This window comes from Nerophis lumbriciformis, linkage group LG28 (assembly GCF_033978685.3).
Source record: "Nerophis lumbriciformis linkage group LG28, RoL_Nlum_v2.1, whole genome shotgun sequence".
Taxonomy (NCBI): domain Eukaryota; kingdom Metazoa; phylum Chordata; class Actinopteri; order Syngnathiformes; family Syngnathidae; genus Nerophis; species Nerophis lumbriciformis.
The window spans coordinates 5466551-5479903 of NC_084575.2; the positions used below are offsets into that span (position 1 = coordinate 5466551).

General features: G+C 38.4%; 1 protein-coding gene, 1 non-coding gene and 1 pseudogene across 2 annotated transcripts; 1 reads left to right on the forward strand and 2 right to left on the reverse strand.

Annotated features, from left to right (window-relative positions):
• Positions 1–258: 258 nt before the first annotated feature.
• On the reverse strand, positions 259–11560 carry LOC140680162 (uncharacterized). Its single transcript, XM_072916537.1, has 2 exons — positions 8960–11560; positions 259–397 (listed from the first exon to the last, which is right to left on the reverse strand). Exons 1-2 carry the CDS (start codon positions 11413–11415, stop codon positions 259–261), a joined length of 2595 nt encoding a protein of 864 aa, XP_072772638.1. The 5' UTR covers positions 11416–11560.
• Positions 11561–11711: 151 nt separating this feature from the next.
• Positions 11712–11830, reverse strand: LOC133571193 (5S ribosomal RNA). Its single transcript, XR_009810349.1, has one exon. It is a non-coding gene; the product is annotated as a 5S ribosomal RNA (ribosomal RNA).
• A 1350-nt stretch (positions 11831–13180) lies between these two features.
• Positions 13181–13289, forward strand: LOC133571222 (5S ribosomal RNA; annotated as a pseudogene).
• Positions 13290–13353: the final 64 nt, after the last annotated feature.

Below are 13353 nucleotides of genomic sequence, written 5' to 3' on the forward strand. Positions count from 1 at the left end.
GTTTACCAGAGACTGGCTGGGTGAGGACACACAAGGCCCACGCAAAACAGGAACAACATTCTTTCTACAAAACACCAATTGTGATGCACCATTAGATACTGAAGTGAATGAATTAACTCATATTATGTTTTGCTTATGGTGAAGGTTTATATTCACCTTGGAGAAAGCCAACGACCAAGTTTAAGTAAATAGTAGTATTTCAGTTTGAGCACATAATAAGATAAGGCCCCTTAGTTTGACATTCGCAGGTGGGCTGGATCACTCCTCATAGGTGGAACAGTTCTGGGTCGGCACAATGATGAGACTTTTTCCACTGTTCTCAGCTTTATTTATGTTCCTTCCAACCTGCGGGCGACAATCACACAATGTCCGTATCCCGTCTTTCTTTGGCTTGCGCCTAAACACACAGAATAACACTCGTTACCTACGCACATAAGCACACACACCCACACACACACACCCACACACAGACACACTCACACACACACACTGAACAAGTCTCCTACAACAAAGAGCGGCCGGTTGGCGCCAATGTTAGCGATGTAATGTTGCCTGGAATGTGAATTTCAAACTAAAGGACAACACAGGTAAACATATTCACATTCTTGGTGCACACATTCATTCATTAAAGAGCTCATTTGTAGCGAAAAGCCAAGAAAAGGTCGGTGGGATCGTCCGAGCGAGACTCACCCTCAGCCATGTGAAACTTTTCTGTGAGGGGAGAAGGGAGGGGCTCCACAACCCAGGAGAACTACAGGAGCTCAGGAGGGACCAAAAGATATCAAACCGCCCTCTCACAGGCGAGCAGAAAAGAGAACTATTTGGAGATCAAATGCACAAAGAAAATATAATAAATAACAAAGGTGTATTTTAACTCCGTTACATAGGGAAGAGGCCCTAATTTGGATTTCGGAATACAAATGACCATTAACAAGATGGCGGCAGCTCCCACTTTCGGTGCTTCCTTTTACGTTTGATAGTGTTTTGGTTATGTCTGTTTATGTTTGATAGTGTTTTGGTTATGTCTGTTTATGTTTGATACTGTTTTGATTATGTCTGTTTATGTTTGATAGTGTTTTGGTTAAGTCTGTTTATGTTTGATAGTGTTTTGGTTATGTCTGTTTATGTTTGATAGTGTTTTGCAGAGGTGTGGACTCGAGTCACATGACTTGGACTCGAGTCAGACTCGAGTCATGAATTTGATGACTTTAGACTCGACTTGACAAAATGTAAAAAGACTTGCAACTCGACTTAGACTTTAACATCAATGACTTGTGACTTCACTTGGACTTGAGCCTTTTGAATTGACATGACTTGACATGACTTGCTACTTTCCCCCAAAACCCAAAGATGAAAAAGTTATTCGGGAGCGCTCCGTATTTTTTATTGTGTACTTGTCTATCAGCGTTGCGTGTGTCAGCTGGTGTGCGCTCAGTACAACAGCCAATCAAATTAGATCTACTTTGTTTTCATCACACAGCATTCATCCAATCAAGTTGCAGGACAACCAACGAAGAAGACATGTCCAAACCACACGCCAGTGAACAAAAAATGATACCTAAAATAATTTTGTTTGGGTATAAAAATTACGAGGTGGTCAACACAAAACGGTTTGCAGTATGCAACACATGCGGTTCGAAAATTACTGATGGAGAGGCAACAACTTCCAACTTCGTCCGGCATTTGAAGTTGCACAAAGAACGGTAAGTTTTGAATGTAAGATAACGTTTATTGGCTAAGTAACGTGACTTTTATTTGCTGTGTAGTTAAATCAGTGAGGCTGTAAACTCACTGCTAACGTTATAACGTTATTGCAAACACGGGAATCTGTTGCAGTTCACTACCTTATTCATACTTTTTGTTCAGTGATTTTTTTTAAGCAGGGTTACGTTAGTCAATATATCACACGTAACGTTAGACGGCGGTCAGCAGCACCGCGTATTTTAGCCACCTAAAAAAAGACAAGAATAGTAAAATAAAGGTCAGTTAAAATGTATACTATATTATGAATATGTGTACCGTTTTAGCTAGCTTTCTGACATACTGTTGGTTGTTTACCTCAGTGGTCCCCAACCACCGGGCCGCGGCCCGGTACTGGTCCGTGGATCGATTGGTATCGGGCCGCACAAGAAATATTTTTTTTTTCTTTTCTTTTTTTAATTAAATCAACATAAAAAACACAAGATACACTTACAAGTAGTGCACCAACCCAAAACAACTCTCTCCCCCCTTTTGTTCTGGGCATTGAACATGAAGACTCTTCCTTCACTGTTCCGAGTGGCCATGAGAGTCTTGGCAGTGCCTGCCTCCAGTGCTCCAGTGGAGCGAGTTTTCAGCCATGGTGGCATCATACTACGCCCCCATCGTGCACAAATGACTGACAGACTCTTGGCTAATTTGGTCTTTTGCAAATGCAATGCAGCATAGGGCCCTGACATATAAAAAGTACAACTTTTTTGTTATGTTCACGTATATGTCATGTTTTTTCCAATGTTAACACTTTTGTACAAATAAGTACATTTGCACTTTATTTTTCAATGTGTTTGTTCTGTAAAGGAATGAGTTAATGTTTAAAATGACTGGTTAATAGTGCTATTATAAAGTGCAATGTCAGCACAATTTTCTTTCCTGCAATTTAAAATGCCTTGTTTTAATAAATAAATACAGCGTTTGAAAAGCATACACAATCTGTGTTAATATATTAGTCTGTGGTTAAAAGGACTTGAAAGGACTCGAAACTCAAAATGCAGGACTTAGGACTTGACTTGAGACTTTCCAGTCTTGACTTTGGACTTGACTCGGGGCTTGCCTGTCTTGACTCGGGACTTGACTCGGACTTGAGGGCAAAGACTTGAGACTTACTTGTGACTTGCAAAACAATGACTTGGTCCCACCTCTGGTGTTTTGGTTATGTCTGTTTATGTTTGATAGTGTTTTGGTTATGACTGTTTATGTTTGATAGTGTTTTGGTTATGACTGTTTATGTTTGATAGTGTTTTGATTATGTCTGTTTATGTTTGATAGTGTTTTGGTTATGTCTGTTTATGTTTGATAGTGTTTTGGTGATGTCTGTTTATGTTTGATACTATTTTGGTTATGTCTGTTTATGTTTGATAGTGTTTTGGTTATGTCTGTTTATGTTTGATAGTGTTTTGGTTATGTCTGTTTATGTTTGATAGTGTTTTGATTATGTCTGTTTATGTTTGATAGTGTTTTGGTTAAGTCTGTTTATGTTTGATAGTGTTTTGGTTATGTCTGTTTATGTTTGATAGTGTTTTGGTTATGTCTGTTTATGTTTGATAGTGTTTTGATTATGTCTGTTTATGTTTGATAGTGTTTTGGTTATGTCTGTTTATGTTTGATAGTGTTTTGGTTATGACTGTTTATGTTTGATAGTGTTTTGGTTATGACTGTTTATGTTTGATAGTGTTTTGATTATGTCTGTTTATGTTTGATAGTGTTTTGGTTATGTCTGTTTATGTTTGATAGTGTTTTGGTGATGTCTGTTTATGTTTGATACTATTTTGGTTATGTCTGTTTATGTTTGATAGTGTTTTGGTTATGTCTGTTTATGTTTGATAGTGTTTTGGTTATGTCTGTTTATGTTTGATAGTGTTTTGGTTATGTCTGTTTATGTTTGATAGTGTTTTGGTTATGTCTGTTTATGTTTGATAGTGTTTTGGTTATGTCTGTTTATGTTTGATAGTGTTTTGGTTATGTCTGTTTATGTTTGATAGTGTTTTGGTTATGTCTGTTTATGTTTGATAGTGTTTTGGTTATGTCTGTTTATGTTTGATAGTGTTTTGGTTATGTCTGTTTATGTTTGATAGTGTTTTGGTGATGTCTGTTTATGTTTGATACTATTTTGGTTATGTCTGTTTATGTTTGATAGTGTTTTGGTTATGTCTGTTTATGTTTGATAGTGTTTTGGTTATGTCTGTTTATGTTTGATAGTGTTTTGGTTATGTCTGTTTATGTTTGATAGTGTTTTGGTTATGTCTGTTTATGTTTGATAGTGTTTTGGTTATGTCTGTTTATGTTTGATAGTGTTTTGGTTATGTCTGTTTATATTTGATAGTGTTTTGGTTATGTCTGTTTATGTTTGATAGTGTTTTGGTTATGTCTGTTTATGTTTGATAGTGTTTTGGTTATGTCTGTTTATGTTTGATAGTGTTTTGGTTATGTCTGTTTAAGTTTGATAGTGTTTTGGTTATGTCTGTCTACCGTCGCGACACACACAGTCCTCAAAACCTGCTGGACATTGCTTTTCTACTTAGGATCAGAGGTGGGTAGAGTAGCCAGAAATTGTACTCAAGTAAGAGTACTGTTACTTTAGAGATTTATTACTCAAGTAAAAGTAAGGAGTAGTCACCCAAATATTTACTTGAGTAAAAGTAAAAAGTATGTTGTGAAAAAACTACTCAAGTACTGAGTAACTGATGAGTAACATACACACACACACACACACACACACACACACACATATATATATATATATATATATATATATATATATATATATATATATATATATATATATATATATATATATATATATATATATATATAAATATATATAAATATATATATATATATATATATATACACACACACACACATATATATATATATATATATGTATACATACATTGATATATACAGTATATAATTTATATTTATTTATTTTGCCGTTTTTGTTTACATGTTAAAGGTGTTTTAATGAATATACATTCATGTTTAACACATATAGATTCCTTTCTTTCATGAAGACAAGAATATAAGTTGGTGTATTACCTGATTCTGATGACTTGCATTGATTGTAATCAGACAGTAGTGATGATAACGTCCACGTTTTCAAATGGAGGAGAAAAAAAGTTCCTCCTTTCTGAAAGTGGTTGGTTTTTGGCTTCTTATTTGTCCAGCTTCCATATTCGTTTTTATACACTTTACAAGAAATACATTGGCGGCAAACTCCGTAGCTTGCTAGCTTGCTAGCTTGTTTGCACTGGCTTTCGGAGACTCTTATTTTGAAAGCGCAGGCGCGATGGAGCGGCACTTTTATTGTGAAGACAGGAACTGTGCAGTCAGTCTTTAGGCTTGACGGGATGTACGGTTAAAACAAAAAATTGTCTTTTTTCCTTCACACTTTTGATTGATTGATTGGAACTTTTATTAGTAGATTGCACAGTACAGTACATATTCCGTATGATTGACCACTAAATGGTAACACCCGAATACGTTTTTAAACTTGTTTAAGTCAGGTCATGTGACCCCTGGCTCTGTTTGATTGGTCCAACGTCACCAGTGACTGCATCTGATTGGTGGAACGAAGTGAAACGTCACCAGTAAGGCAGGCACTTTGAAGGTCTGTCTGACAGACCAAAACAAACAAAGCGTGCATTAACAGATCGATAAAAATTAGTAGCGATATAGCGAGCTGAATGTAGATAAAAGTAGCGGAGTAAAAGTAGCGTTTCTTCTCTATAAATATACTCAAGTAAAAGTAAAAGTATGTTGCATTAAAACTACTCTTAGAAGTACAATTTATCCCAAAAGTTACTCAAGTAGATGCAACGGAGTAAATGTAGCGCGTTACTACCCACCTCTGCTTAGGATAGCTGTCTCCAGCGATTTCCACCGCTTGCACAACATACCCGACGAGATAGCGAGACCGCGGGAATCTCCGTGGATTGTTATCGGAGCCAGCAGGCGACGCAGGCGGCGGCGGGAGAGGAAACAAAAGCGGGGCTGCCGGTCTGGGGAGCAGTCAACCTCGCCCACGCCTCCTACCACTCCGTCCTGCATGAAGCTGAGGAGCCACGACTCGTCTCGCTCTGATCAGGCAACTTATCATTTAAAGGGGTCATATAAGCAGAGGTGGGTAGTAACGCGCTACATTTACTCCGTTACATCTACTTGAGTAACTTTTGGGATAAATTGTACTTCTAAGAGTAGTTTTAATGCAACATACTTTTACTTTTACTTGAGTATATTTATAGAGAAGAAACGCTACTTTTACTCCGCTACTTTTATCTACATTCAGCTCGCTACTCGCTACTAATTTTGATCGATCTGTTAATGCACGCTTTGTTTGTTTTGGTCTGTCAGACAGACCTTCATAGTGCCTGCGTTTCACCAAATACAGTCACTGGTGACGTTCACTCCGTTCCACCAATCAGATGCAGTCACTGGTGACGTTGGACCAATCAAACAGAGCCAGGTGGTCACATGACCTGACTTAAACAAGTGTAAAAACTTATTGGGGTGTTACCATTTAGTGGTCAATTGTACGGAATATGTACTGTACTGTGCAATCTACTAATACAAGTTCCAATCAATCAATCAAAAGTGTGAAGGAAAAAATACAATTTTTTATTTCAAAAGCCTAAAGACTGACTGCACAGTTCCTGTCTTCACAATAAAAGTGCCGCTCCATCGCGCCTGCGCTTTCAAAATAAGAGTCTCCGAAAGCCAGCGCAAACAAGCTAGCAAGCTACGGAGTTTGCCGCCAATGTATTTCTTGTAAAGTGTATAAAAACGAATATGGAAGCTGGACATATAAGATGCCAAAAACCAACCACTTTCATGTGGTATTAGACAGAAAGGAGGAACTTTTTTTCTCCTCCATTTGAAAACGTGGACGTTATCATCACTACTGTCTGATTCCAATCAATGCAAGTCATCAGAATCAGGTAATACACCAACTTATATTCTTGTCTTCATGAAAGAAAGGAATCTATATGTGTTAAACATGCATGTATATTCATTAAAACACCTTTAACATGTAAACAAAAACGGCAAAAAATAAATAAATAAATATATATATACTGTATATATCAATGTATGTATATATATATATATATATATATATATATATATATATATATATATATATATATATGTGTGTGTGTGTGTGTGTGTGTGTGTGTGTGTGTGTGTGTGTGTGTGTGTGTGTGTGTGTGTGTATATATATATATGTGTGTGTGTGTGTGTGTGTGTGTGTGTGTATATATATATATATATATATATATATATATATATATATATATATATATATATATATATATGTGTGTGTGTGTGTGTGTGTATGTTACTCATCAGTTACTCAGTACTTGAGTAGTTTTTTCACAACATACTTTTTACTTTTACTCAAGTAAATATTTGGGTGACTACTCCTTACTTTTACTTGAGTAATAAATCTCTAAAGTAACAGTACTCTTACTTGAGTACAATTTCTGGCTACTCTACCCACCTCTGCATATAAGCTACTGTTTATTTACCAAAATAAGTTGTATGTCTTTGTTTAGAAAATGTAAAAGTTTATTTTTATTTTCAGAATGTTGAAATAGTTGTACCGGGGGTGGGGGGGAAGAGCTGGTTACTTGTTCTTCTTCTTCTTCTTCTTCTTTTTTGTTTTTATGGCGGTTGGCAAGCAACCTTGTGGTGTGCATTACCGCCACCTACTGTAATGGAGTGTGGATCGAGGTGGATCCCTACTCTATATTCTTTTATTTAAGCCAGTATTTTTTAAATATGTGTATATTGCTTTATAACCTATGTGTTCTGAGTGCATTCCTAATATATCTTCCACTGCTAACCTAATATTCTCTTTCGCTAACTTACTTTCCAGTATTTCCCTTTCTCTATTATATTTCCTACAATGTATTAAAACATTGTTATGTTATTGTTTTAAATAACACATCGTTGGATGACTTGCAGAACTGTCTTTTAATCACGATCACATATTACAAACGCTACTTCAACACTCGCGCGTACAAGGTGTGTACATCTCTCAAGAGTCCTACCTGACACATCCTATATATTGGTTCCTAGTCATTTGTAGACTCTTACTACCACCATGTGGTCAAACACTATCATTACATCCCCCTGTCTAAACTAAGCACCCATTGCTAATACAATGTTTGTATTAAACAAATAACTTGTTTTTCTATCTTGACCACATGAATATGCAATCTTTTCAAAAACTATCCATGCACCACAGTATTAGAAAACATTTAAAATATTTAAAAAAACATTAACTCTTTAGCTTGTCAATCAGTTTGATATTATACGAGTTCAATAATACACGTAGTCATCATTCACAGGTTTCTTGATCTGCCTTGTAGATCTTCTCAACACAGGTTCAGGATCGTCAGTCACATCTTCATTCATGTGCTGCGTTGGCATTGTTTCACAGTCAGTAGGTGTCGATGAAACCTCGGACTCAGCTGTTGCTTGGTTTGAAACAGTCGGTGTAGATGAAACCTCGGACTCGGCTGTTTCTTGGTTAGTAACAGTCTCTGGAACCCTCAGCAAACTGCGACGATTTCGACGTAGTATCTGTCCTTCTTCACTCCTCACCGTATATGATCGTGGTGATGTTTCTTGAAGAACAGTAGCTTTGGTTTTCCAACCATCAGGACCTTCAATTCTCACTGTGTCACTTGGTGATAGTAGTGGGAGCGATTTGGCTGCTTTGTCATAAAACGACTTCTGCTTTAGCTTTTGTTGCTTTAGCTTCCGTTGTACTTTTTGACTCTGCGTTGGTGTAGACATACTTGGTAGTGTAGTACGAAGCTTTCTGTTCATCAGTAGTTCAGAGGGTGACAAGCCACACTCAAGAGGTGTCGCTCTGTAGCTAAGTAGTGCTAGGTATGGATCAGAGTTACTATCCACTGCTTTCTTCAAAAGTTGTTTGAGAATATGCACTCCTTTCTCAGCCTTTCCATTTGACTGTGCGTACAGAGGGCTTGACGTCACGTGTCTGAAATCATAGTGTTTTGCAAATTGCTGCCACTCTTTACTGTTGAAACATGGTCCATTGTCACTCACCACAGTATGCGGTATACCATGTCTAGCAAATATAGATTTGACATGCGTGATCACACAGTTTGATGATGTGCTTGATAGCAAAGCCATTTCAGGGAAATTAGAATAGTAGTCAATTACAACAACATACTCTTTGCCCTTCAAATAAAACAAGTCCATTCCCACTTTCTGCCATGGTGCAGTAAGAACTTCAGGCAATATCATGGGTTCTTTGGTTTGTTTGTTTCTGTATTTTTGACATTCCTTTTCTATTTGAGCATACCTACATTCAGCCTGTGTCATGGATCGTGATGCATAGGCTACTGGTTTCCAGTGTTCATCATCAGCCTGTAGTAAAACTCCACCCAGTCCATCTTTTGAAGCATCTGTTGACACCTTTGTTTTCTTTGTAGGGTCGAAGAACGTCAGCACAGGTGCAGTAGTGAGTGTTTCCTTCAGTCTCTGCCACTCATTCTCGTGCCTGGACGTCCACTTGAACTCTGTGTCATTGTGAAGGAGTTCACGAATGCAGGATGTTTTCACAGCAAGGTTTGGGATGAACTTGCCAATATAGTTGACCACGCCCAATATACGCTGTACACCTGTCTTGTCTGTGGGACTCGGCATTCTTTGTATGGCGTGTATTTTTTCATCATCAGGTTGAACGCCATGTGCACTGAGCTTGTCTCCCAGAAAAATTATCTCTGACACTCCAAACTGACACTTATTTTTGTTTACTTTGAGTCCATATTGTTGTACTCTTTCCAACACTTTGGTCAGCCTTTCGTTGTGTTCTTTTGCTGTTCTTCCCCACACAGCAATGTCGTCGATGTACGCTCGCACGCCTTCCAAGCCTTCAATGATATGTTCCATTGCTCTATGGAATATTTCTGATGCAGATTTGATCCCAAATGGTAGGCGTTGGAAGCAGTAGCGACCAAAAGGCGTGTTGAAAGTGCAGTATTTGCTACTGTTTTCGTCTAGTTCGATTTGCCAAAAGCCATTTGACGCATCCAATTTTGAGAAATATTTTGCCCCAGCCATCTCACTGGCTATTTCTTCACGTTTTGGTATTTGGTAGTGCTCACGTTTTATGTTTTCATTCAAGTCTTTTGGATCCATGCATATTCTTAGATCGCCATTTTTCTTTTTCACACAGACCATGGAGTTTACCCAATCTGTTGGTTCCTCGATTTTCTTTATTACACCCAGTGTTGTCATCCGGTCCAGTTCCTTTTTGAGACGCTCTTTAAGTGCTGCTGGAACTCTTCGCGCTGCATGGACAACTGGACGTGCCTGCTCTTTAAGCTGTATTTTGTATGTAAAAGGTAAAGCACCAAAACCAGTGAACACACCAGCGTAGTTCTGCACTATTGAATCAGTTTCAATTTTTTGAGCGCTCACATCTGTGTTCACAAGATACACTCTTTTCACCAGTCCTAAAACTTCACATGCTTTGTCACCCAATATTGACTCGCGTTCTTCAGTGACAACTGAAAATAGCAGGTAGTGCACTTTTCCTTTTACAGTGACTCTCAATTTGCATGTGCCCAGACTGTCAATGCTACGACCATTGTAGTCTTTTAGTACAACTGTTGTTTTGTGGATTTTCGGTTTTTCTCTCAATTCCTTGATGTCTGACATGTTGATCAAGTTTGCCTTTGCACCAGTATCTAGTTTCATGTTAACTCGAGTTCCATTTATTTGTAGCGGTGCAATCCACTTGTCTTTTTCAACAGCATTGACTACTTCTTCAGTTTTATTTTCACTGTTCACTAGGCCAACAAAGAATGTTTCACCCAGATCAGTGTCCTCCACTACATTGACAGATTTTTCCTTTTTAGCGCATGGTTTTCCTTTAGCAAAACATTGTTTGGCAAAGTGATTTTTTCCATAGCATTTGGAACACTGCTTACCAAATGCTGGACACTGCTTTGGTTTATGCTGCGATCCACAGCGCTTGCATTGGTACATGACGTCACTCTTCTGCTGTGCAGGCTGCGACTTCCATCCCCTTGACACGACATGCACATTGTCGCCTCCCACGCTGATGGCTGCGGTGGACGCCATTTCACCAAACGTCTTGACGTGCATCTGTGACAATTCTGCTGCATGACAAATTTTAATGGCATTCTCCAACGACAATTCTGTCTCTCTCAACAGTCTTTCTCTGACTTTTTTGTCTTCTATGCCACATACAATCTGGTCCCTTATCATAGAGTCCTTCAGTGTAGCAAAGTTGCAAGTTTGTGCTTTCAGCCTCAAATCAGTCACAAAACTGTCAAAACTTTCTCCATGAGCTTGCACTTTTGAACGGAACACATATCTCTCATATGTCTCATTCTTCTTGGGAGAGCAATGACCATCAAACTTTTCAATGACAACATCCAACTTGTTTTTTTCATCTGGATTATCAAACACAAAAGTGTTGTAAACTTCAATGGCATGTGGGCCTGCTATTGTAAGCAGTAACGCTACCTTCCTTGCATCCGGCTTATCCTGCAGTGCCATTGCCGCCATGTACAGCTGGAACTGCTGCTTGAAGGTGCGCCAATTGCTGTCGACATTTCCACTTAGCTTCAGCTTTTCAGGTGGCTTCAAATCCATGTCGCTTTTCACAATACACCACTTCAATTTTCGTTCACTCCTGGTACCATGTTATGTTATTGTTTTAAATAACACATCGTTGGATGACTTGCAGAACTGTCTTTTAATCACGATCACATATTACAAACGCTACTTCAACACTCATGCGTACAAGGTGTGTACCTCTCCCAAGAGTCCTACCTGACACATCCTATATATTGGTTCCTAGTCATTTGTAGACTTACTACCACCATGTGGTCAAACACTATCATTACATGCAAGACGTGAGAAACAGCGCCCTCTGGCGTGAGTGTAAAAGCTTACAGCACCTGGTATTCCCAGGCGGTCTCCCATCCAAGTACTAACCAGGCCCGACCCTGCTTAGCTTCCGAGATCGGACGAGATCGGGCGTGTTCAGGGTAGTATGGCCGTAAGCCGAAAGACGAGGTAAAACCAACCTTTTTAAATGGAACTCTTACAGACGGGATGGGAGAAAATGACTAATTATCCAAGAGCCTGTCGCGCATGCGTACACTAATGTGCTTTTTCTGTCTGTGTGATTGTCTTCCTTTGCTACGGCGGTCAAGTTGCTTTCACGGTGGATATTTGCCTCCGGAGCTCCAGCGGAAGCTCCCCGTCACTGTGCCCACACTGCTCTCTCATGCTGCGGGGAGATTGCAGGAGAGGTGCCGCTCTCAACACTACTTTATGCTTAGGGACCGTCAATAAATTACTATTGTCTTCGAAGATGTATATCTGCTACATCAAAACACTGATTCATCTAAAAGGAGGTCAAATAAATAGTCCTACATTTTTAATATCATTCCTGATTTTATAATTTAAATACTTTTTAATGTAAACAACTCCATGTCATCATGCAACTTAGTAACCAAATTCCACTTTATATTAGTCGTGCTAACCTTTTATTTTAAAATAGGATCAAAAACATTTTGATATTAAAAACAAATGTTTATTTTCAATAGATTCCTGGTCATATGACCTAAAATCCCAAAATCACTTGATATTTTAAGTGTTTTCTCTAATGTGTTTCACACCTTTTTGTTTTAAAATGTAAGTTTAATTGGATTTTATATACATTTGTAATATTGAAAACCATGGTTTCATTTTTAGCTCCCGCAACAACTACGACTATCCAACATAAAACCAACTTAACTCTCATTTGGAGCTCATAAAAATGCTGCTAATTATCTGTATAAGAAATATCATCACGCACATGATCTTTATTAAAACACTTTTTTTTAAATAAAACCCTATTTTAAAATAAAAGGGTGTGCCTTACACTAAAAGGTTAGCATGACTAATAAGTGGAATTAGGTTACTAAGTTGCATGACATTCAGACTATTGGGAAAATATCCTTCTTTTTTTTATATTAAACATGAATATAATTTTAAAATTATGAAATAATGGGCATGCACAATAAGGAGGTATGACTAATTATTTACCTTCTTTTAGATGAATCAGTGTTTTGATGTAGCAGATATACATTTTTCAAGACAATAGTGATTTATTGACGGTCCCTAAGCATAAAGTAGTGTTGAGAGCTGTGATGAGGTGGCATCTGAATGCAGCTGGGATAGGCTCCAGCACCCCCTGCCACCCCAAAAGAGACAAGCGGTAGACAATGGATGGAGAGCTGCACCTCACACAGCCAGAAAAAGCTAATTAGTGTACGCATGCGCGCCAGGCTCTAAGATAAATAACAATTGTCTCTCACCCCGTCTGTAAGAGTTTCATTTAAAAAGGTTGTTTTTACATCTTTCTTCGGCTTACGGCCATACTACCCTGAACACGTCCGATCTCGGAAGCTAAGCAGGGTCGGGCCTGGTTAGTACTTGGATGGGAGACCACCTGGGAATACCAGGTGCTGTAAGCTTTTACACTCACGCCAGAGGGCGCTACAAAGTGCTGAGACTACAGCTGTTGTGATTCATGTATTG

Excerpts from the sequence above, each read along its gene's own strand:
- LOC140680162 (XM_072916537.1), bottom strand. The coding sequence starts at position 11,415 with ATGGATTTGAAGCCACCTGAAAAGCTGAAGCTAAGTGGAAATGTCGAC. Across the intron at positions 398-8,959 it reads TTTTATTTGAAGGGCAAAGA|GCGCAAGCCAAAGAAAGACG; the intron begins GTATGTTGTTGT and ends CTGTGTGTTTAG.